Source organism: Chiloscyllium plagiosum, unplaced genomic scaffold, assembly GCF_037043375.1.
Source record: "Chiloscyllium plagiosum isolate Xiang-an unplaced genomic scaffold, Cpla_swu_hap1 HiC_scaffold_18, whole genome shotgun sequence".
NCBI lineage: Eukaryota > Metazoa > Chordata > Chondrichthyes > Orectolobiformes > Hemiscylliidae > Chiloscyllium > Chiloscyllium plagiosum.
In genome coordinates, this window is record NW_028270156.1 from 2,596,905 (window position 1) to 2,622,885 (window position 25,981).

The 25,981-nt window shown below is 42.7% G+C and overlaps 1 protein-coding gene across 4 annotated transcripts in view; it reads right to left on the reverse strand.

Annotated features, from left to right (window-relative positions):
• The window catches only part of ppfia1 (PTPRF interacting protein alpha 1), a 238,553-nt gene that overhangs the window by 38,964 nt on the left and 173,608 nt on the right, over positions 1 to 25,981 (reverse strand). For 2 of the 4 annotated variants that reach the window (XM_087996243.1, XM_043705328.2), the window contains 8 exons: positions 25,132 to 25,304; positions 22,332 to 22,422; positions 18,746 to 18,827; positions 14,587 to 14,787; positions 10,538 to 10,600; positions 9,531 to 9,557; positions 7,783 to 7,958; positions 7,087 to 7,184 (listed from right to left, as the gene is read on the reverse strand). In XM_087996243.1, the coding sequence (XP_087852369.1) occupies positions 7,087 to 7,184; positions 7,783 to 7,958; positions 9,531 to 9,557; positions 10,538 to 10,600; positions 14,587 to 14,787; positions 18,746 to 18,827; positions 22,332 to 22,422; positions 25,132 to 25,304 (911 nt within the window). The remainder of the gene's footprint in view (positions 1 to 7,086; positions 7,185 to 7,782; positions 7,959 to 9,530; positions 9,558 to 10,537; positions 10,601 to 14,586; positions 14,788 to 18,745; positions 18,828 to 22,331; positions 22,423 to 25,131; positions 25,305 to 25,981) is intronic. The other 2 variants (XM_043705335.2, XM_043705334.2) reach the window with 1 other exon arrangement.

Consider the following 25,981-nt stretch of genomic DNA (forward strand, 5'->3'; position numbering starts at 1 on the left):
ACCTCATTAGGAGTCTTATACAGATCCCCTAATAACAGTAGAGAGATTGAGGAGCTCATAGGCGGCAGATTTTGGAAAAGTGCAGATGTAGCAGGGTTGTTGTTATGGGGGACTTCAACTTTCCCAATATTGATTGGAACCTCAGTGCAGATAGTTTGGATGGAGCCGTTTTTGTCAGGTGTGTTCAGGAGGGTTTCCTTACTCAGTACGTAGATAGGCAAATGACGGGAAAGGCCACTTTGGATTTGGTGCTCGGCAATGAGCCAGGACGTGTGCAAGATCTCACGGTGGGAGAACACTTTAGTGACAGTGACCACAACTGCCTCACATTTACCATAGCCTTGGAAAGGGAAAGGAGCAGGAAGATATTTAATTGGGGAAAAGGAGATTATGATGCCATCAGCCAAGAGTTGGGAAATACAGACTGGGAGCAATTGTTCCACAGAAAGGGTACACAGACATGTGCAGACTGTTTAAGGAACAGTTGTTGCGAATGATGCATAAATGTGTTCCTCTGAGACAGGCAAGGGGTAAGATGACAAGAACAAAGGAGCTTCTCATCAAAAGGAAGGAGGCAGCTTTCATAAGGTGGAGGAAGCAAGGGTCTATCACAGCTTTAGAGGATTACAGGCTTACTAGAGAGGAGCTCAAAAATGGATTGAGGAGAGCCACGAGGGGACACGAAAAAGGCTTGGCAGGAAGGATTAGGGAGAACCCAAAGGCACTTTACTGAGGAATAAGAGAATGATCAGGGAGAAGGTATGGCCGATCAGGGATAGCGGAGGGAACTTGTGCATGGAGACTGAGCAGATAGGGGAAGCCCTAAATGAGTTTTTTGCTTGGGTTTTCACTCAGGAAAGGGATCTTGTTGTGAATGAGAACTTTGAGGAGCTGGAAAACAGGCTTGAGCAGATCAAGATTGATGAAGTTGATGTGCAGGAGATTTTGGCAAACATAAAGTTTGATAAGTTCCCATCCCAGATTAGATTAACCCTCGGTTGGTCTGGGAAGCGAGAAAGGAGGTTGCTGAGCCGCTGGCGAAGATTTTTGTTTCCTCACTCTTCATGGGAGTCATACCAGAGGATTGGAGGAAAGCGAATATTGCTCCTCTTTTCAAGAAGGGGAAAAGGGAAATCCCTGGCAATTACAGGCCAGTCAGTCTTACATCTGTTGGTCAGCAAGGTTTTGGAAAGAATTCTGAGGGATAGGATTTATGACTATTTGCAAAAGCATAGTGTGATTAAAGGCCGTCGGCATGGCTTTGAGGGGGGCAGGTCATGCCTCACAAATCTTATTCAGTTCTTTGAGGTGGTGATGAGACAGGTCGACGAAGGTCAAGCAGTGGATGTACTGTATATGGATTTCAGCAAGGCATTTGATAAGGTTCCATACAGTAGGCTCATTCATAAAGTCAGGAGGAATGGGATACAGGGAGATTTGGCTGTCTGGATTCAGAATTGGTTAGCTGACAGAAGGCAGAGTGTGGTTGTAGATGGAAAGTATTCTGCCTGGAGGTCAGTGGCGAGTGGTGTCCTGCAGGGTTGTTCTTGGGCCTCGGCTCTTTGTAGTTTTTATAAATGACTTGGATGAGGAGGTTGAGGGGTGGGTTAGTAATTTGCCAATGACACAAAGGTTGGAGGTGCAGTTGATAGTATAGAGGCTAATGCAGGCTGCAGCGCGACAGACAGGATACAGAGCTGGGCTAAGAAATGGCAAATGGAGTTCAACCTGGATAAATGGAAAGTTATGCATTTTGGAAGGTCGAACTTGAATGCTGAATATAGTATTAAAGACAGAATTCCTGGCAAAGTGGAGGAACAGTAAGACCTTGGCGTTCAAGTGCATAGATCCCTCAAAGTTGCCACCCAAGTGGATAAGGTTGTTAAGAAAGCATATGGTGCCTTGACTTTCATTAACAGGGGGATTGAGTTAAGAGCCACAAGGTTTTTCTGCAGCTCTACAAAACTCTGGTGAGGCCACACTTGGAATACTGTGTCCAGTTCTGGTCGCCCTATTATAGCAAAGATGTGGAAGCTTTGGAGAGGGTGCAAAGAAGGTTTCCAAGGATGCTGCCTGGACTGGAGGGCTTGTCTTGTGACGAGGTTGACTAAGCTTGGGCATTCCTCTCTGGAGAGGAGGAGAAAGAGAGATGACCTGATTGAGGTGTACAAGTCAACGAGAGGAATGGATAGAGTCAATCGCCAGAGACATTTCCCCAGGGCAGGATTGACTGTCACAGTGTTAGGAGAAATATATAGAGGAAACGTCAGAGATAGGTTCTTTACAGAGAGTACAGTGAGCACATGGAATGCGTTGTTAATTGAGGTGGTGGAAGCAGAGTCATTAGGGACATTTAAGCGACTGCTGGACATGCACAGGGACAGCAGCGAATTGAGGGGAGCGTAGGTTAGGTTATTTTATTTTAGATTAGGAATAATCCTCAGTACAATATTGGAGGCCAAAGGGTCTGTATTATACGGTACTTTTCTATGTTCTACACGCCTGTTAATTAGTCAGTGCCTTTTGATTGGGGTTGTTAACCTGGGCCAATCAAGGACCTCAGTCAACAAGGTCCACCTTGTTCCAATCATTAGATCCTCCTCCCACCCTCTCCAAGTCATGGTCTTTCTTAGAGAGTTTTGAGATTTGTCGTTCAGGTTGAGGTTCTGGATGTAGGTTTGCTCGCTGAGCTGAAAGGTTCATTTTCAGACGTTTCGTTACCATACTAGGCAACATCTTCAGTGAGCCTCCAAATGAAGCTTCATCCAGAGACTCACTGAAGATGTTACCTAGTATGGTGATTAAACGTCTGAAAATGAATCGTCCAGCTCAGCGAGCAAACCTACAGTCATGGTCTTTCTTGTGCAGCTTTTTCTGCGATGTTTACTCCGAGGTCTGGTTCCTCGGATTCTGATAGGGGTGGCGTGTACTGCAGCATGGCAGTCTTTTGCATCCAGAGTGTCTTGGGAGATTTATCTCCCCATCTTCTGGCAGTAATGGTATCGAAGCTGCAACCATCTCAGATTTCAGTCTTCGAGGTTTCCCCGACACTAGACAGAGGGGGGAGAACCTATGACTTCTGACAGGTCTTCTGGCTGTTCTGAGGGGCCAGGTATATTTTAGTCTTGCCCAGTTTGCAAGGTAACAGCTTTCATGTGTTCCACAGTTGCTCTGGATCACCGCGCCCACCCCAACTTTAAGTCATGGGACCTGACCTTGCATCCTTCTCACCTTGTACCCATTTAGGGTCATTTCCATGGTTTCAGCACCAAACTTCGTCTCGCAAATTAAATTGTCTCTTGCTTCTATGCAGCATTTGGCTGGCATTTATGTTCCTGCTGCCATTTCCTCTCCACCACCAACCCCACCCCCCCTCCACACCCCCCCCCCCAGGTCTGGGAATATCAGGTTTAACCTGGTGCACAGTCTTCACCCCATCAGCAACTCTGCTCGAGCTCTCTCTCTGTTGTTGCGTGATGGGTGGTCCAATAATTGAACAGGAACCGGGCCATTTTGGTAACAAGTAACGCTTTAAGCTCTTCTTGAAGCCTGCCTTCAACATTTGGACTGTTCTTTCTACTAGACCACTGAATGATGCACGGTATGGAGCAGTCCTTATATGGTGAATGCCACTCGACTTCAGGATACCTAAATTCCCTGCTGATAAATGATGTTCCGTTGCCTGTGACCAATAGTTCATCGATGTCCGCAGTTTCTCAACTGTCATCCCGAGTTTGCCAAACAAGACTTTATGCACGTCAATCAGTTTGAATGGACATCCACAATAACCAGAGATACTGAGCCCATGAAAGGACTAGCACAGTCGACATGTACGCAGATCTAGAGTTTACCTAGCCATTCTCACGAATGTGGCGGCACTGCTGGTGGCAATTGTTGTCCTTGTTGGCACTCTGGGCACTGCCCTACCAATGCAGCTATGTCAGCATCAAAACCTGGGCACCAGACATAGCACCTTGCTAGCATCTTCTTCTTGGATGGAGGCCAGGTTACATATGAATTTTCCATAATACTTCACCAACCCAAGGAAAGATCTGAGCTCTGGGAAAGATGAGAGTGTCAGGGCTCCTTTGATCATTCTCATTTTATCTTTGACCTAGGAGAAGCATTTAAGCACGATGTCCAAGTTCTCCAAGTGCTCTTTATTGGTCTTCCCTGTTGTTAACACATCATTCAGATAAATGGCAATCTGGGATAGCCCTTGTAATGCATTCCCAACAGTTCACTAGAAAAGGGAGCAGACTATTGATACCCCCCAATGGCATTGTTGTACATTGGCATAAACCCTTACGAGTGTTAACTGTGGAGTACTTCTGGTTCTCCTCACCCAGCTGCAATTTCAGGTAGGCGTGGCTCAAGGCCAGCTTTGTAACCACTAACCCCACCAACGTTGCATACAAGTCCTCTCTGCAAGGGATTGGGTATTTATCCAGCTATGAGAAGCAGTTTATTGCTTGTTTAAAATCCCCACACAGGTGAACTGAGCCATCCAGCTTCACCATCAGTGTGACCAGTTCTGTCATTCTGTAAACTGCACCGGCTTGATGATTTCTTCGCTTTCTAGCCTCCTCATTTCTGCCACTACTTTTGTCCGTGAAGAAAAAGGCACGAGGCGGCCTTGCAAAATCGCATTATTGCTTCCTGGTCAATATGTAAATTAGATTTGGCCCCTTTGATCGTCCAAAACCCTCCCTGAAAAACCCCCTAGTATTTCACTAGGACTTCACTGAGGCAGTCATTTTCCAATCGAAAAATGTTGAGCCAATCTAGGTGACTCTTTCACAACCAATTCCACCCCAATAGACTTTGGCACAAGCCTCTTACTGCCATGACATGATCTGTATGGACTTCAGTAAGGCATTCGACAAGGTTCCCCATGGGAGACTGATTAGCAAGGTTAGATCTCATGGAATACAGGGAGAACTAGCCATTTGAATTCAGAACTGGCTCAAAGGTAGAAGACAGAAGATGGTGGTGGAGGGATGTTTTTCAGACTCGAGGCCTGTGACCAGTGGAGTGCCACAAGGATTGGTGTTGGGTCCACTACTTTTCATCATTTATATAAATGATTTGGATGTGAACAAAGGAGGTATAGTTAGTAAGTTTGCAGATGACACCAAAATTGGAGGTGTAGTGGACAGCAAAGAAGGTTACTTCAGATTACAACGGGACCTTCATCAGATGGCCAGTGGGCTGAGAAGTGGCAGATGGAGTTTAATTTAGATAAATGCGAGGTACTGCATTTTAGGACAGCAAATCTTAGCAGGACTTAATGGTAAGGTCCTAGGGAGGGTTATTGAACAAAGTGCAGGTTCATAACTCCTTGAAAAGAGAATCGCAGATTGATAGGATAGTGAAGACGGCATTTGGTATGCTTTCCTTTATTGGTCAGACATTGAGTAAACGAGTTGAGAGATTATGTCGTGGCTGCTCAGGACGTTGATTAGGCCACTTCTGGAATATTGCATATAATTCTGGTCTCCTTCCTATCGGAAGGCTTCAGAAAAGATTTACAAGGATGTTGCCAGGATTGGAGGGTATGAGCTATAGGGAGGGGCTGAGCAGGCTGGGGCTATTTTCCCTGGAGTGTTGAAGATTGAGGAGTGACCGCATAGAGATTTATAAAATTATGAGGGGCATGGATAGGATAAATAGACAAAGTCTTTTTCCTGGGGTGGGTGAGTCCAGAATTAAAGGGCATAGGTTTAGGGTAGGAGAGGAAAGAAATAAAAGGGACCTAAGGGGCAATTTTTTCATGCAGACAGTGGTGCATGTATGGAATGAGCTGCCAGAGGAAGTGGTGGAGGCTGGTACAATTACAACATTTAAAAGGCCTCTGGATGGGTATATGAATAGGAAGGGTTTAGAGGGATATGGGCCAAGTGCTGGCAGGCGGGACTAGATTAGGCTGGGATATCTAGTCGGCATGGACGGGTTGTACCAAAGGGTTTGTTTCTGTGCTATACATCTCCATGACCAGCAGTGGTAATTGCACCAACTGCTTCCCATAGGAGACCAGAAGTCTTACCCTTCATTTGCAATTTCCCCATTGTATATCTGATTCTGGCTGAGGTCTTGCGCAAACATAAGTGATTCTTTTTAAAGACAGGTTCTGCAACCACAGCTACAGCCAGTTCTCTGATCAATCTCCAATGGAACTGGGTGACCATTTAACCAAATATTTAAGCACGATGATCAAGTACACCAAGTGCTCTTTATTGGTCTTCCCTGTTGTTTATGAGAAAGTGAGGACAGCAGATGCTGGAGATCAGAGCTGAAAATGTGTTGCTGGAAAAGCGCAGCAGGTCAGGCAGCATCCAAGGAGCAGGAGAATCGACATTTTGGGCATGATTCCTGAAGAAGGTCTCATGCCCGAAACGTCGATTCTCCTGCTCCTTAGATGCTGCCTGATCTGCTGCGCTTTTCCAGCAAACACATTTTCAGCTTCCCTGTTGTTTAACATATCATTCAGATAAATGGCAACCTGGGATAGCCCTTGTAGTAGATTACCTATAGTCTGCTAGAAAAGGGGTGTAGGCTGTTGATACCCCAAATGGCAGTCTTGCATATTGGTATAAACCCTTATGGGTGTTAATTGTGGAGTACTTCTGGGACTCCTCACCCAGCACAATTTGCAATGGTCCCCCAGTGTTTATTTGAGTCTGGCTGAGGTCTTGCGCAAACTTAAGAGTTGGACACCCGAGTGAACCTTGCTAAAGACTGCAACCACAGATACATTTGCATCTCGTATTAACCTCCATCAGAACTGGGTGACAATTTAACCAAACATTAACTTTGATCAGTTCTGATTTGGACGTCGCTAGACAATTTGTTTGTTTCAACCCACGAGGCCCAGATCGTTAAGAACTTATTAGCCACTTTGTCGAGGGTCAGCTTTGTTGTGGGGTTCTGCTGTGGGCTGGCCTAGGGTCCCTCTACTCAGGATATGCCCTGTGTGAGGTTCTGTGGTTATCTACACTCAAGCACTCAATCATCTGGGTCCAGAAGTGAGATTATATCCAAGGCAACCTAAAAGTGTAGGTCAGAGGTTATAAGGATAATCATTACCTTTAATTTCATGTTGGCTATCTTCACGCCTCCTTTCCAGCTCCTTACGATCATAATTTAGTCTTTTTAAAGCCATTATTCCACAATGTAAGCTTTTTCTGGTTTTAAAAAAACATATTTGAGCAAAGTCTGCTTCACGAGAAATGAGCAAGTGAAATATATAAATTTCAAAATAAGTTTGTATTAGAGAATTGTTCGAAATTTCCTTCTTTCCAGTCCAAATTATTACATCTATACTGCATTGCTTCTTCTCCTTTCATTTATTAAAAAAAGTTATTTCATTATAGTTTAACATTTCAATACGTTGTTCAGTGCATTATTGTGTTTCAATATACATGCTTGAATTTGGTCTAACTGAAATCTTCAATTTAACTTTTCATGTAGTGACAAACAAACCTAAACTATGCTCGAATTTAACAGACAAGTTAAGCGATGACCTAGCTGTCTGTCCTTACAATAAATATTGGAAGAGTTCCAGCACAAAAAATACATGACAAAAGGTACTTTTTAAAATTCTAGCTCAACCATGATCTCATTTTTGAGTTAAAACTCTGTCTAAAAAAAGAAAGTTTGATGGATTCTTTTCTGTGAGCTATTTTGAACTGCGTCCTGGTGCAAGGTTCTGAAACATTGATTAAAATTACCAACATGCCCAAAGTATTCAATGAAGTCATCAACCGTGAGCAAGATATTTACCTGTGAAAACTATCAACCATTTTGAGTTGCCCCCGAAGATCTTTTTTTGTCAAATGGTCCAGCATTCGAGCATCAACCAGACATTCCATAAAGTAACTGCGATACTGAGGTAAACCCAAGCTAGGAAGCCACTCATTGCCGATCCACTCATGATTCATGTCCCCATATGCTAAGGTCTTGAATCCCAAAAAAGTACAAAGTTTCATCAGAGGATTTAAGTGTCAGGACATATAGTCATTCTTTAACTATGTAAATACTAAGCCCAAGGGTCAGTGTTAGAAAGGGAAACTATTTTGTTAACTCTTTAATGACAGCATTAAATGAAGATCATTTAATAAAACAAGATCAAGCAATTATCATAGAGTCATTGAGTTGTTGAGCAAGGAAATGGACCCTTTGGTCCAACTCACCTAAGCTGACCAGACATCCTAACTTTATCTAATCCCATTTGTCAACATTTGGCTCATATCCCTCTAAACTCTTCCTACCCATCCAGATGCCTTTTAAATGCTGCAATTATACCAGCCTCCATCACTTCCTCTGGCAGCTCATTCCACACACACACACACACACACACACACACACACACACACACACACACACACACACACACACAACACCCTGGGTGAAAAAGTTGTCTCTTAGATCCCTTTTAAATTTTTCCCCTATCACCCCACACCTTTGCCCTCTAGTTTTGGACCACCCCTACCGTGGGGAAAAAAGATCTTGGCTGTTCATCCTATCCATGCCTCTCATGATTTGAAAAGCCTCTAGGAGGTCACTCCCCAGCATCCGACACTCCAGAGAATACAGCCCCAGTCTATTCAGCCTCTCCCTACAGCTCAAGCACCCCAAACCTGGCAACATCATATAAATCTTTACTGCACACTTTCAAGTTTAACACCATGTTTCCTATAACTGGGAGATGAGAACTGTATGCAGTATTCGAAAGTGTCCTGTACGGCTACAATTTGACATCTCAACTCCTAGCAGGCAAACATGTTCTTCACTACCCTAACTAACTGCAATTCCATCTCTAAGGAACTATGGACCTGCATCCCCAGGTTTCTTTACTCAGCAACACTCCCCAGGTCCTTACCATTAAGTGTAAGTGATTTACCTTTGCAAAATGAAACACCTCACATTTATCTAAATTAAACTCCATCTGCCACTTCTTGGCCCATTGGATTACAGTCCTGCTGCACTCTGAGAAAACCTTCTGTGCTATCCCCTGTACCACCAATTTTTTTTTGGGGGGGTGGTGGTGGTAGCTGACATCTGCAAACTCACAAACTACCCTCCTACGTTCACATCCAAGTCATTTATATGACAAAAAGCAGTGGAACCAGCACTAATCCTTATGGCACCCTGCCGGTCACAGATCTCCAGTCCAAATAACAACATTCCGCAACCATCCTCTGTCTCCTACCTTGAAGTCAATTTTATATCCAAATTGCCAGCTCTGTCTGGATTTCATGTGATCTAACCTTGCTAACCAGTCTATTGTGTAAAAACTTGTCAAATGCCTTGAAGTCCATGTAGGTTAACCCATTTAAATTAATAAAAGCATAACTCAATTTTAAAACAGATCATTCTTACTTATTCAGTAAAACTGAATTCTCAGCAAATGTTTAGTCAGTATAAATCATTGCATCATGAGAAATATTTCAACAGAAATAAATCAAAAAGGATGTGAAACAAAATGATAAACTAGCAAGTAAAGAGTTATATAGTGTTAAAAAGCCCACCTGGGCCCAGCTGCCCTCTTCATCATCCTGATGTTAAAGCAGTTAGAAAAGCATGAGGAAAACATGGGTCACAACGTTAATAATGGTACAAAGTTTGTGCGAAGATTTACATGGTACATTGGTTGGGTAAGCTCTCACAGCCAGTATCACTAATGGATGCAACACAAACCAGCAATCTAAAATTCCAAACACAGATTTATATTAAACCCAAGTTTCAGAATAACATCTCTACTAAACAGACATGCGATCAGAGTGATAGAAGATATATGAAGATAATGTGCTTAAGAGAGATGTTATTTGGCAACATCCTTTCTATATAAGGCAGCTGTTAATTTAGACCCATGATGCAGACATGAAAAGGCCAACAACTCTTTCATCAGTTTTCACTGATGTATATCTATCTTGCATGCCCATAATCATGATGATGGACAATTTGGAATATTTATTTCTTTTCAAAGTAGGAAAACCTCATTAATTTTATTTTACATGAAGGCGGCAATGCTGTGTGTACATTTACATTACTTAACAAGATGACATGTAGATACCAGACTGATTTCATATTTACAAAGTTTAATCTGTAAATCAGGATAGCATGAAGAGAGTTGAGTTATTGCTCTGCATTATGGAAGTTGCCCTGTGCACGGTGTAATTTGCCAATTGCATAATTGTTGATGCAGTCAGAATGGAAGTGGGCCACCAAGCGTACTCCACAATTCCTACTGCTTGTTTGATAGAAAGGATGTTTCATTGCATTTATATTAAAATTGAGAGTTGTTCTCTTTCAATAGCAAAGGCCTTTAGGTGGGATACTGCAAAGATAGAACGGATACAATCATCACGCACTTAAACATATTTAGGCATGCATCCACCAACTTGAAATCTCAACTGAACTAAATCCCTCAAGCAAATACAACTGAATAGAAATCAAAAGCATTTACAGGAGTGGAAAGTACACAAGACAGCACGAAAAAGGATCAGGGATAGAAGCTGTGAAATGTGGGACTAACCGTTTGAGGTGCAGCAGCAAGAGTTTCCATTTCTTCATGTGTTAACCAGACATTTCCAGTGGACTAACCACATGACCCACAGAGACCCAACAAAATCCAATGACAGGAAAGCAGTAATAAAGAGGAGAGGTGGCAGATCATTAAGCAACAGACATATTAAAAGGAAGTTATTCTAAGCCACAGCTTCTTTAAAAGATTGCAAAGCAGTTACAAGACTTAGTTATTCGGCTTTTAAAATCTAGGTTTGTAGTTGAAGGGTGCCTTTTTCAATCTATTAGTGTGTGTCTGTTTGTGTACGCGTGCACGCTCAACCTCAAACATTTCTTGGCATCAGCTTTGTGAACTTTATTTATTCACTCATGGGTGAGAGCTCCTGGCAAGGCTAGCATTTTTTCTCCAACTTTAACTGCCCAAATTTATGATGTGGAAGTGCCGGTATTGGACTGGGTGGACAAAGTCAAAAGTCACATGACACCAGGTTATAATCCAACAGGTTTATTTGAAATCACAAGCTTTTGGAGTGCTGCCCCTTCGTCAAGTGAAGTGAAGGAAAGCACAGCACACAGGCAGAGAATTTATATGCAGAGATATAATGGATAATTCCAGGTAATTAGGAGTGTCAAAAGATAAATACAAATAGAGAGAGAGGAGTCAGCAGGCTGAATAACAAACCGTTGCAGGTGATCATAAGTGTCAACAGCTGAATAGCAAGTGAAGGGATGACCTATGATCCAATTAATAATTTTAAAATATTCAAAAACAGGATGGTGCGAGAGTCAAACCAAATGGCTGGAATAACACGATAGGTATAAGAGTCACGTGATGAGGGTCTAAACAAAGTAACAAATAGTCCAAAACTGTACAAACTAATTGAGATAGAGAGATAATAATAGGTTGCCAAAGTGATGGTGTCAAAACATGACAGTAATGAAGATTTTACACAAAACAGTGTGGTGGGGTCATATGTAGCACAATGTGAACCCAAGATCACGGCTGATGCTGTCTTTATGGATATGGAACTTGGCTATCAGCTTCTGCTCGGCGATTCTGCGTTGTGTATCTCGAAGTCCGCTTGGGAGAGCGTTTACCCCAAGATCGGAAGCTGAATGTCCATGACCGCTAAAGAGTTCCTGATTTGGAGGGAACATTCCTGTCTGGTGATTGTTGCACGATGTCCATTCATCCATTGTCGTAGCGTCTGCATGGTCTCACTAATATGCCATGCCTCAGGGCATCCTTGCCTGCACCATATGAGATAGACCACATTGGCAGAGTCATTCATGAGTATCTGCCGTGTACGCGGTGGGTGGTCTCCCATGTGTGATGGTAGTATCCTTGTCGATGATCTGATATGTCTTGCAGAAGCTGCCGTGGCACGGCTGTGTGGTGCTGTGGTTGCTGTTCTTCTGATGACTGGGTAGTTTTCTATAAATGATGGTCTGTTTCAGATTCTTATATGTATCATGTTATTCCAGCTATTTGGTTTGTCTCTAGCACCAACCTATCTTTAATTTTTTGTAGCGAGTTTTGAGATTTGTATCTCAGATTGAGGATCTGGATGTAGGTTTGCTCGCTGAGCTGGAAGGTTCATTTCCAGACATTTTGTCACCCTACTAGGTAACATGTTCAGTGGGCCTCAGGCGAAGCACTGCTGGTAAGTCCTGTTTTCTATTTATCTGTTTGGGTTTCTTTGGGTTGGTGATGCCATTTCCTGTGGAGATGTCACTTCCTGGGGGTGGTAGATGGAGTCTAATTCGATGTGTTTGTTGATAGAGTTCTGGTTGGAATGCCATGCTTCTAGGAATTCTCGCGCATGTCTTTGTTTGGCTTGTCCTAGGATGGATGTGTTGTTCCAGTTGAAGTGGTGTACTTCCTTAAGGGACAACACATCCATCCGAGGACAAGCTAAACAAAGACACACACGACAGTTCCGAGAAGCATGGTAACCGGAACTCTATCAACAAACACAGAGTTTGACCCCATCTACCACCCCGAGAAAAAGAACAGGAAATGACATCACCACAGGAAATGACATCTCCAACCCAAAGAAACCCAGATAAATAGAAAGTAGGAATTTTCAGCAGTGCATTGCCTGAGGCCCACCTAATAGGGTGACGAAACATCTGGAAATGAACCTTCCAGCTCAGCGAGCAATCCGACATCTTGATTTTTTTTTGTAATTATTAATTGGATCATAGGTCATCCCTTCACGTACCATTCAGCTGTTGGCACTTTACTTACACCATCGGACACTTTTGATCACCTGCACAGACTAGACATTCAGCCTGTCAACACTCCACTCATACCATTTGTATTTATCTTTTGACACTTGGAATTATCTTGCCATTATCTCTCCGCATATAAATTCTCTGCCTGTATGGTTCCATCCACTTCACCTGATGAAGGAGCCGTGCTCCAAAAGCTTGTGATTTCAAATAAACCTATTGGACTATAAACTGATGTTGTGTGACTTCTGACTTTGCCCAAAATTAAATGTTGCAATAAAATGTGAGGTGTCCACCTTCTTTAATAATTGCAGTCCTTAGGATGTGGGTACACTCACAATGCCCTTAGGGGAGGGAGTTCCAGGTTTTTGAAAGTGAAGGAACCGCAATACACTTCCAAGTCAGGATGGTGAGTGGCTTGGAGGAGAATAGGCAAGTGATGGTTTTCCCATGTATCTGCCACCTTTGTCCTTCTCAGCGATAGAAATTACAGGTTTGAAAAATGATGTTGAAAAAACCTAGATGAATTGTAAATGGAATTCATTACTGCCATTATGCAGGGAGTGGTACGGGGTATGAACATTTAAGACAGTGGAGTGCGCCTATAGAGTGAGCTGCTTTGTCCTGGTTAGTATTGTTGTTGGATCTACAGTCATCCAAGCAAATAGGAGTATTCTCTCAGACTCATGACCTGTGCAGATGCTGGGCAGGCCGTGGGGAGTCAGTTGATGAGTTATTAGGAATGGCAACATGATAGGAATACTACAGGATCAGAAATCCAGAGACCAGAATAATACTCTAGTAACAGGAGTTTAAGATTAGATTAGATTACATTACAGTGTGGAAACAGGCCCTTCGGCCCAACAAGTCCACACCGACCCGCCGAAGCGCAACCCACCCATACCCCTACATTTACCCCTTACCTAACTCTACAGGCAATTTAGCATGGCCAATTCACCTGACCTGCACATCTTTGGACTGTGGGAAGAAACCGGAGCACCCGGAGGAAACCTACACAGACACGGGGAGAACGTGCAAACTCCACACAGTCAGTCGCCTGAGGCGGGAATTGAACCCGGGTCTCTGGCACTGTGAGGCAGCAGTGCTAACCACTGTGCCACCATGCCGCCCTTTAGGTTGCACCATGGCCACTCAGATTATTTAAAGTTGATTAATGCAAAATAAAATGTTAGGTTCAGTAATAAATATCATTAAACTACCACATTATGCTAAAACCCATCTGCTTCACTGAAATTCTACAACTGGGGGTCCGAAACAATAGGGTTATGGAACAAGAATTTAGGATCTTGAGCTCTGAGAAAGGAATGAAAGGAATTAAGATTGGGTAGAGTTTCAACAGCTGTAAAGCTCCTTCAAATCTTTGATTTTCTTGTTTATCATTTGTTGAGAGGCCCAATGATTATAACCTGTAATAGTTATAATTTTTTGAAAAACAGTGAGCCAGTGGTTTTAAATATCCACCTCTCTAATTTTCACTTTGGATCTCTCAGAATTTGAGACGGAGAGTCATTATGGAGGAAATGTTTATGAAGCATCGTACTATGGGGAACAAAATCTATCACCTTCACCCGGTCTAGCCTATGTATGACTCTGGGCCCAATAGCAATGTAACTGACTCTCAAATGTCCTCTGAAATTCCTTAGCAAGTGCTCAGATGGATCAAACCACTTCCACCATGCATACATACAGACTTAGAACAGGAAAATGAATAACGTCTCTCACAAAACATGCTACAGGCACAAACTGTTAACAAACCACTCTAAAAGCTCATTGTTTTCACACATAAATGAGATTTGTCCTTACCGTTCTAGATGTTGCAGGTGCTGAAGGACTAGTGAGTGATACCATCTCCTGGATAGCTAGACGTAATTTTAATCTGTGGAGTGGATTACTGATTCCAATCTCACGTTGTATTTCAGTGTCTGATAAGGCCGACATAATAGCACCACTTTTTACGTTGGCTCTACAAGCTGCTACATACCATGCCGGCATTCCAACCCAAAGCTGGAAACAGAACACAATCAGGAAAAGGTTTCTGGTAGGAAAATAAATCCTTTATAAATTGATAACTTTAAGCAATTGTAACCTTTGTCATTGAGCTGAACATCCATAGGAGTGTGTTGTACATTGACTACAACTACTTCATCCACTGACTTCAATGGAGACTAAATATAGTGGGTTGTCAAAACCAAAATGTCCACCAATCCCCTACCTTTCTCACCCAGAAACGGAAACAAGACTAACTCCCACATTTCAGTTTGTGGTCGGCAAATCTTGTTTCTACTTGTCTGACTTTTCCTCTTGTAAACTCATCAGCCCCCAATCCATTTATAAAATTTCTGTGTTGACATTTACAATGGAAATTTCCTTTGGTTTGATGCTATTTTCTCTCAGCCACCCTAGGGAATAATGACCTAAAATGCATTCTCAAAGTTTGTTGGAAACAGTCAATTGTAACTGTCTAAAGTGAGCTGGCTACGTAATGTGAAACAAGAATAAAAGATGACAGAATATGACTATCAAATAGCTGGTTCAAAGAACCAAGTCAGAAACATTAGACCTTCTGCCCTATCAATTCTAGAGATTACAAGTTGTATTTCTATCCTCTTGCCAGGAGTGGCACTGCAGTATATCGGGCAAAAGTGAGGGCTGCAGATGCTGGAGTTCAGAGTCGGCAGTGTGGTGCTGGAAAAACAGCAGGTCAGGCATCATCCAAGGAGCAGGAAAATCGACATTTCAGGAACGATGCTGGGAATCTCCAGGGTGGAGAGATAAATGGGAGAGGGGTGGGGCTGGGGAGGAAGGTAGCTGAGAGTGCAATAGGTCGATGGAGGTGGGGAGGAAAGGGGAGGGTGGAATGGATATGTGAGAAGGAAGATGGACAGGTCATGAGGGCGGTGCTGAGTTGGAAGATTGCAACTGGGATAAGGTGGGGGGAGGGGAAAGGAGGAAACTGGTGAAATCCACATTGATGCCATGGGGTTGGAGGGTCCCAAGGTGGAAGATGAGTTATTCTTCCTCCAGGTTTCGGGTGGATAAGGGACTGACGAAGGAGACTGCCCAGGACCTGCATGCCCTCGGCAGAATGAGAGGGGGAGTTGAAGTATTCAGCTACAGGTCACTGGGGTTTGTTGGTATGGCCGTCCTGGGGATGTTCCCTGAAGCGCTCTGTGAGTAGGCACATTGTCTCCCTATGCACCGGAAGCAACACATGCAGTAAATTACATGTGTGGACGTGCAAGTGAAACTTTGATGGATGTGGAAGGCCCCTTTGGGGCCTTGGACGGAAGGTGACGGGGGAAAATGTGGGCGCAGGTTTTGCAATTCCTGAGGTGGCAGGGGAAGGTGGGTTGTTGGGCAGGCATGGACCTGATGAGGTAGGGAGGGAATGGCCTTTATGGAAAGCGGATAGGGTTGGGGAGGGAAGTATCTCTCTGGTGGTGGGGTCCGTTTGTAGGTGGCAGAAATAGCATAGGATGATGCAATGTATCCAGAGGTTGGTGGGGTGAAAGGTGAGGACTGGGGGTTCTGTCCTTGTTGCTGTTGGAGGGGTGGGGTTCGAGGGCAGAGGTGCAGGAAGTGGATGAGATGCATTGGAAGGCATCATCAAACACATGGGAGGGGAAATTGTGGTCTTTAAAGGAGGCGGCCATCTAGAGTGTTCTGTGGTGGAACTGGTCCTCCCTGGGAGCAGATGTGGCGGAGACGGAGGAATTGGGAATAAGGGACAGCATTTTTACAGAAGGCAGGGTGGGAGGAGGTGAAACCCAGGTAGCTGTGGGAGTCTGTGGGTTTATAGAAGATGTTCGTATTGAGTCATCATTGATGGAGATAGAGAGATCCAGGGAGGGGAGGGATGTGGTCCAGGTGAATTTAAGGTCGGGGTGGAATGTGTTGGTGAAGTTGATGAACTGTTTAATCTCCTCGCGGGAGCACAAGGTGGTGTCGATGCAGTCATCAATGTAGCGGAGGAAGAGGTGGGGAGTGGTACTGGTGTAACTGCGGAAGATGGATTGTTCTACGTAGCCGACAAAGAGATAGGCATAGCTGGGGCCCATGCCGGTACCCATGTTTACCCCTTTCATCTGGAAGAAGTGGGAGGATTAGAGTGCCAATGGAAGGGTACCAATGAGGACATCAGGAGAGAAAGAAAGAAGGCTTGGAGGCCCTAGTCATGGTGGATAGAGGTGTATTGGGACGAGATGTCCATGGTGCAGATGAGGGGTTGGGGGTCAGGGAAGTGAAAGTCTTGGAGAAGGTGGAGGGCAAGGGTGGAGGGAATGCGTGGAGGGCATGGGTGGTGTCCAGGGAGGTATGTGGGGAGTTCCTGGACAGGAGCGGGGGAATTGGGTTAGACTAGATTCCCTATAGTATGGAAACAGGTCCTTCGGTCCAACAAGTCCACAGCAACCTTTCGAAGAGTAACCCACCCAGACCCATTCCCCTACATTTACCCCTGACTGATGTACCTAACACTACGGACAATTTGGCATGGCCAATCCACCTAAACTGCACATCTTTGGATTGTGGGAAGAAATCGGATCACCCAGAGGAAACCCACACAGACACAGGGAGAATGTGCAAACACCACATAGACAGTCACCCGAGGTGGAATCAAACTCAGGTCACTGGAGCGGAGAGGCAGCAATGTTAACCACCGAGCCACCGTGCCACCCATGAATAGGACAGGAAAGAGGTATGTGGAGATAAATTTGGTGGGGCAGGAGCAGGCTGAGACGATGGGTCAGCCAGGGTCATCAGGCTTGTGGATCTTAGGCAGGAGGTAGAATCGGGCGGTGCGGGGTTCCTGAACTACGAGGTTGGGAAGCTGTGGGTGGGAGATGGTGGTTTGGTGATGGCAGGTGAAGTCGTGGTCAAGGGGGTGGTAGGAGGAGGTGTCTTCATCTTGGTGCATGGCTTCAGTGGTTTAAGAGGTCAGTGCACCAAATTCCTACCGCCCCCCGGCCTTGTCTGCTAGCTTGATGGTGAGGTTGGGGTTGGAGCAGAGGGAGTGGAGGGCTGCACGTTGTGAGGGTGAGAGGTTGGAATGGGTGAAGGGGGTGGACAGGTTGAGGCGGTCAATGTCCCAGCAGAAGTTGGAACTAAAAAGGTCAATGGCAGGTAACACTAAGTACACCAGTTTGGCATCAGCGTGTACAGAACTAAATATTGACAATGATCCATCCAAACCCCTCCTCAGTATCTTCCCTAGGTTTTTTATTTAATAATAAATCATCATAAGTCATCAGCACAAAAACAGACCCTTCAATCCAACCAGTCCAAACTGAACATAATCCCAAACTAACCAAGTCTCAATTTGGAGATGCCAGCGTTGGTCTGGGGTGTACAAAGTTAAAAATCACACAACACCAGGTTATAGTCCAACAGGTTTAATAGGAAGCACTAGCTTTCAGAGTGCTGCTCCTTCACTAGCTCCAAAAACTAGTGCTTCCAATTAATCCTGTTGGACTATAACCTGGTGTTGTGAGATTTTTATCTTTAAACTAGTCCCACCTGTCTTGCTCCTGGCTCCTATCTCTACAAACCTTTCCTGTTCACGTACTTATCCAAATGTCTTTTCAATGTTGTAATTGCGCCCACATCCACCTCTTCCTCAGGAAGTTCATTTCATACGCAAACAACCCCGTGTAAAAAAATGTCCATGTCTTTTTAAAATCTCTCTCCCCTCACCTTAAACATGCAACCCTTAGTCTCAAAAGTCCCCATCCTAGGGAGACTACACCTGTAATCAGGTTACAGAAAATTAAACTTACAAGTGCATAACTTCAAAATGGAGATTGTTTTTGTCTGTACAACCTGACCCTATTACACCTATCCTCTCATTTCATTGCACCTGAAGACTGTGCTTCGTTTATCTGCTACAAGACTGACCAGTGATAACAGCATTCTTCTCAAATAATTCAAACTGCATTATCCTTTAATTTAAAATCTGCAATCTCACCTCCAACCACACAACGACTGTGGGCCCATCCCAGAGTGCAAACGGGAGACCTTGTCTTCGTGCTTCTTCCAACAACTCGGTCCTAAAATACAAGTCTCATTAACAGATTGGATTCATTTCAAATCCGTACAGCAATTTCATTCAGTAAAAAGCACCATTATTAATCTTCACTTCAGCCATTCAGTCAAAATGAAGTCTTACAGTTTTAAAATAACTGGAGTATGAAGAGTTTTAAAGAGGCAGTTAGTCCATGCAGATCAAGATGGTTAGACCAATTAAAAGGTTGCAGCATGAAATATTCATAGGAAAGCATAAGCAAACTGTTTTTTGTTAAAAAGCTAATGATCAGTTAGGAAAAATGAAAACTCATTCCTTCAAGCAGGAACTGTTGGTTAAGTGAAGCTTCACACAGAAAAGTACCATTTTTCTTCAAACAACCATATACTAAATGGGATTGCCATTTCCAGAGAGTTCCAGTTATTAAAGTAATGAAGAAGTCCTAACGTAGTTCCACACTCCTGAAACTTCACCTTGTGTTTGCACGGTGCTGTCCATTGGAAAACATCAGTGCTTTAAGAGTGGTGGGGGCAAGAAACAAAAGTTGGAATGCTGAGCAGTAACTGAGGAGGACTAGGTGTAGAGCTGCACACAAATTGGAAAATGAATGTTTGTTTATTGGAGGCATTTGAAAGCAGAAACTCAGACTCCGAGGTGGCCAGGTTTCTGACGACATTGTAAAGGGCAAACAGATGCTGGATGGAAGGTGTTATAGACCAGTCCAGATACACCCCCTCAAAATATTTTAAGAAGGTAACCAATACCCTAACTTATTCTTATTATAAAGGCAAGTGTAAAGTGCCGTGTTCCAGATGCAAATCTACTGGTCAAACTACTTGACGTTAAGCAAAACAGAATTTATTCAAACACTTTAATTAAAATACAACAAAAGAACTTAGAATAACCTAACTCTATTAGAAAACTTAAAATACATACAGTAACTATTACTAATTAACTGCTTCAATATAGTAACATCCCATGAACACATTCAGAGGCAAAACGGCAAATTCAGAAGGGCAGATTTTGTCTCACATGCAATCCAGCAGCCAACGAAGAGAAGCCCCCACCCCCCCCCCAAGTTTTGGCTGTAATTGAGGGGGGGAAAAATAGCTCTTACTTCTTCAAGACCACAACAGCAACTGCTGAAAGCTAACTACAAATCCTTGATCTGTGAGAGCTTGACGACACCCACTCAGGCTGCTCCTATTGTTCTAACTTTAAAGAAAAATTTAAGGTCTCACAAATTGTTTATCTTCTCATAGACCACATAGTACCTGTTCCCCCAATCTCTCTCTCTCTCTCTCTCAAAGAAATCAGGGCAAAACACACCTCTTAAAGCCATAGCATCATCACAAAGGGTTATCTGCAATGAAGCTGAAAAGACAAGGAACAAATGATAATCCAGTCAGATCAGGACACGCTGGGCAGAAGATTATGGTTATAGATTTTAGACATTAGATAAGACAAAGTTATGAAGTAATGTGAAAAGGATTTTGGAGGAAATACTAAAGTACTTTGGAGCAAGGGATCCTAATGGCATTAAGATGACAGGAAGTTATTCTGTTCACTGCAGACATGTACATTGACTGGATATGTTTGGGGAGGGCAAATGATGTGACAAGCTCACAAGAATACCATGTGAGAAACTGATCCTCAACATTAAATCTAGGTGAGACAGAATTTCATAAATAGTAAAGGCTGAGATCTGTAATATTCTACTGGTGAAGGACAGTAACCTTGGGGATAGGATGGCATTGAAAACTCAGCTAAGTTTCCAAACAGACCACATTCGTGTGATGCTTATTTTCACTGGCAAGCAAGACCAGAGTCATAAAAATGGTCACTAGCAAGTCCAACAAAAACTTCTTCACCTGGAGTGTTGCTAGAATACTTTCACAATGAGAAGTCAACAGCATAGATTAACTGAAAATGAAGCCGGATAAATATACAAGGGATACATTGACAGGGTTTTGTGGAGAGGAGATTTGTGTGGAGCATAAAAAGTGGAATGGGCCTTATGGGTCCAACACTGAATTCTCCAATTTCAGATTACCCCACTTCCCATCACCCGTCTCCCTTCCCAGCCCCTCCCCCCTCCCTTCCATCCTTCTCGTTGGCATTCTGGATCAATGGTGCTGGAAGAGCACAGCAATTCAGGCAGCATTGAGGAGCTTCAGCAAAATCGACGTTTCGGGCAAAAGCCCTTCATCAGAATAAAAGGGCTTTTGCCCGAAACGTCGATTTTGCTGAAGCTCCTTGATGCTGCCTGAATTGCTGTGCTCTTCCAGCACCATTGATCCAGAATCTGGTTTCCAGCATCTGCAGTCATTGTTTTTACCTCTTCCTTCTAGCAACCTACCAGAATCATTCCTCACATCAATCAGCCAGGTCACATCCTCTATCTGTGTTCACCTATCCCGACCTCACCACCTTGTACCCCCTTTACCTGAAGCTCCCCTTACACCACCCCCAGACCTGAAGAAGGGTTACACCAAAATGTTGACTTCTCCACCTCCTGACGCTGTGTGGCTTGTTGTGTTCTTCCAGGGTTGATCTGATTCAACATCAAATGTCTAAGCAACACCAGTCAGCAAGTGTTAGGTGAAGGGATAAATGTAGGGAAATGGGTCTGGGTGGGTTGCGCCTCGGCGGGTTGGTGTGGACTTGTCGGGGCCGAAGGGCCTGTTTCCACACTGTAAGTAATCTAATCTTAAAATAAAGGTGGTATTATAGGATAGGGCTCTTAAGATTATTACTTGAAGCTACAAAGTTGTAAAGCTAAAATTGTAATAGCTGGAGCAGCTCACCAGGCCTGGCAGCATCTGTGGAGAGAAAGTTAATGTTTCAGGTCCTGTGACCCTTAGTGTCATCACAGTAGAAACACTAACTCTTGCTCTTTCTCTACAGATGCTGCCAGGCCTGGTGAGTTGTTCCAGCAATTTCTGTTTTTGCTTCAGATCTTCAGCAGCCACAGTTTTTTGTTTTATTAAAGCTGTCCACTTTTGAAACCGTGCATTTCTAACAAAAGATCCCTTTTATATACAAACTGGAACTCAATGGAAATGTTCACATTCTGCATTCAACACATTCCAGAGAGAAACAAACTTCCCATTGGCATCAGAGATTGAAATAGAAGTACAGAGCAAACCCACGCATTCATGAACGTTAATGATAAATGAACTTACCCTGACTTACTACTAAGGTCATGGAGTGAATAACAACATAAGGAGGGAAAGAAATGAAGAGAAAAAAACTGTGTAAAGCACTAATTTTAAATGAAAAGTAAAATGACATGAGAAAGGAATGGATGATGGGGGTTGTGGGTAGGAGGGGGCATTGGGAGAAGCCAGATTTTCTTCTTGATTCACACATTGTTCAAAAGACACTGTCTTTTAAACACTGCCTTCTGTGCTGTATGAACTATTTATAATATCACTGCATTTTTAAAAAAAAGTAATTTGATGTATTGGAGACAAAATACCCATGCATTTTGTACTATTTCAGATAAAACGTTTTGAAAAAAACTTACTTCTTTTTCAACTTTCTATCTTTTTCTGCTTGGCCAAGTTTACTGAGTCCTAAGGTATCCTGAGGACAGGTTTCCATATCAGGTATGCCAGCTATAAAGTTTAAAGTTAAATCATTATGCTGTTCATGGAACTTAGGTTATCTAATTTAATTTCTGCCAAATATTGTGAACTGAATTTCGAATGGTATTTCATACACTCTGAACATAAAAGATCAAGAATATATTAATAATTTCAAAGGATTTTATCAAGTAGTTACACAATAGCTAGATACAAGTAGTTCACGGGGAGCAGAATTGGGAAACACAACATGAGCATTCATCAAGGGAGGGAGCCTGAAGATCACAAGATTGCGTTGAGATCCAATATGTTTAAAGGAAGTACGTACACTCATGTTATTTTAAAACAAATTTAGTGATTGCTCATTTTTAGAAGCCAATCTCTCGATATAAGGTTCCAAATGAATTACAGATCTACAGAATGCAAAACAAACTTTACATATAGCAATTAAAAGTGATTAACATCCAATTTGAATGATTAATTTTCTAAGTCCTACCTATTATCTAAAAACATCCAATTCATTTTCAGACATTAACACCTTCATCACAATGAAAATTCCATGCACCTTACTTCAAAATCACACAATTACAACTTACTTCTTCAAAAGCAACATTCTAATACTGACATGCAAACACTCATTATTATATCGTGCTGACAAATGGTATTTAAGTATTGCAGCACATTAGGTAACAAAATACTTCCCAACATTATATTCAATAGTTGCACAAGCTTAGAAACCAATGAAAGCCATGCTAATTTAGTTGCCCCAACAATGAGCAGGAAAAGTCACATGAATCACGAGTGCTGAAAGCCTGGTCCATCACCATTTTCCAGGAGGCAAAGTTGAAACAGGTAAAAATGGGTTTCACATTTTGATACTGACAAAACAAGACATCACATTTCTGAAGTACGTACAGAACTTTGATTATCTAAACGACATGGGAGGGCAATATGATGTTTGCCCGAAACGTCGATTCTCCTGTTCCCTGGATGCTGCCTGACCTGCTGCACTTTTCCAGCAACACATTTTCAGCTCAATATGATGTTTGGCTAATCGAATTCCAGATAAACGAATGCCAGATAATAGTTTAGCCGAGCATCGGGACCTTGCAACCTTGCCGGATAATTCAACAACAGGATAATCAAGGTTTCTCTCGATACAAAATTTGAACTCAACTTTTCTTTTGTAGGATGTACAAAAGCAATCCTATGTTTCTCTTAAATACAACTTGTACCACTTGCCTCATCAGGAATCAGGATGTTTTATGCCCGGACCACTGATTCTCCTGCTCCTCAGATGCTGCCTGACCTGCTGTGCTTTTCCAGTGCCACACTTTTCAACTCTGATCTCCAACATCTGCAGGCCTCACTTTCTCCTATTTTCCTTATGTTTGGTAAGTCATAAACATCGCTTCTCTCTAGCGCTGCAACATTACCATTGTCATCTCTCCTGCACTGTTACTGGAATTGTTTTCCTTGCATTCTCTCCTTGTGAAGGTCAATTTGTCACAATGCTCTCCTGGTCTTTCTTCACACAAGGTGCGTATCTTTCAGAGCCCCACTGTCAGAATTCTCACCAGTCCAAAGCTTGTTTCCTTGCTGAACTCCAACATTAACTATAAAATCCTTATTTTCCAAATGTCTCCACAGCCTTGCTCTGTCCACCTGAGTGACACCCTTGGATGTTATACGCTCAATCCTCGTTATCTGATTATTTACCACCCAGAGGTCCATATACTCGCAAAGTTGGCCCCAGACCGGTTTTTTTTTGCCCATTGACTCGTTAGGTCTGATCACCTGGTCCTTAGGAGATTTACATTGTCATGGCATCTGCGTTTTTTGTTATCTGCAGGTGTTCTGTGCCCCTATTCACCATGGATAATGAGGATTTGGTATATCCCTGTTTACACACTTCATACTTCTCTTTTAGTGACCACATTCCCTGTTTTCTAGATCAAAATCATCTCTTACATCTGCTTTCAAAAATCCAAAAATGATTTTTCTTCAATTCCACCCATCAGTCTGGCACTCGCAAGCATTTACCAACTTTGATTCAAAGCACAGTTGATGTTAATAGCAATCTACTATGCATTTCAAATAAAATACTGCAACAGTTTAGTCTATCAAATTGATAAAAGCGGCAGATTATAGATTTACTCCAAAATGCTGCATTTGAACCTGTAGAGCACATTTGGGAATTAAACTAATTTATCATGAATTATCTAAAATTGCAGAGTAGGACTATCATTTCTTAACATTTTTGCTTTTAAAGTGGGGATAAATATCGTATGACTATTTTAAAAAGATCTCATCTTGGTAAAACCAGATGTTGAACTGCCATGCAATGAATATCCATAGTTATACACACAGATTTCAAAATTAACTACTCCACATGGTGACTTTTAACATCTTTCATATCTAGTCTATAACCAACATGCACTCAAAATTAAATAGAAAAAAAAGCAATCCGAAAAAACCAAATCAAACCAAAATATGAATTAAAAACACTGGTGCACCTGAACTTGGAAACGTAGCAAGGAAAGTGGGCTAAGATTGATGGACAGTCACTTGGTAAATGTGAAACGAGAAGATAGAAAGTGTAAATTATGTGAATTTTAGGGAAAAGTCTCACGGGACGAGAGATACACAGGAATTCAAAGCAAATCAGAAGAACAAAGTATACGTTTAATGACAAAAAGTTGATAATTATTCCAAAGTTTACTAATTGACTTCCAAACCAACCTTGCCCTGTGGGATCTTTGCTGGGCTGCCCAAGCCGACCTTTCTCTTTCTTACCAAACAGGCGCCCAAAAGATGACTTTATGCTTTTCTTTTTGGGAGCTTTGTGAAGAGAATCTTGACTGCTGTTGCTGCTACTGGGATTGCTGACTTGGCCATCCTGTGACCCAGTTGAACTGTGGATCCGTATTGTATGTTCACAAGCATTTTTAAGTAAGGAAAGCAAAAACAAAGAATTAGTGTCTGCAGCATTATATTTATGTGCACACACAAAAAAAATCAACATTCTAAGCCATACCAATATAAAAAACAGAATCATATCTAAAGCAGCCCGGATCCAAAAATGGCAGCCCATGAGAAATTTAAAACTAATTTCAATCAAGACAGACAACTCTGTATTCTTCAAAATTCAAGAGTTTCTAAAGTCCACTTAGTGGCATTTTATCAAAAGGGCATCTCATGGAGGAAGTTGAAGAATCATGAGGGATATAGATAAAATGAATGGCAGGTGTGGAGGATTTCAAGACTGGGGGCATATTTTTAAGGTGACAGGAGAAGAATTTAAAAAAAATACGAGGGCCAATTATTTTACATGTGTGGAATAAGCTTCCAGAGGAAGTGGTGAATATGGGTACAGTTACAATATTTAAAAGACATTAAGTACGTACATGAATAAGAAATATTTGGAGGGATAGAGGCCAAGCGTTCGTTAAGGTTCCCCACAGTAGGCTATTGTACAAAATGCGGAGGAACGATATTGTGGGATATATAGCAGTTTGGATCAGTAATTGACTTGCTGAAAGAAGATAGAGGGTGGTGGTTGATGGGAAATGTTCATCCTGGAGTCCAGTTA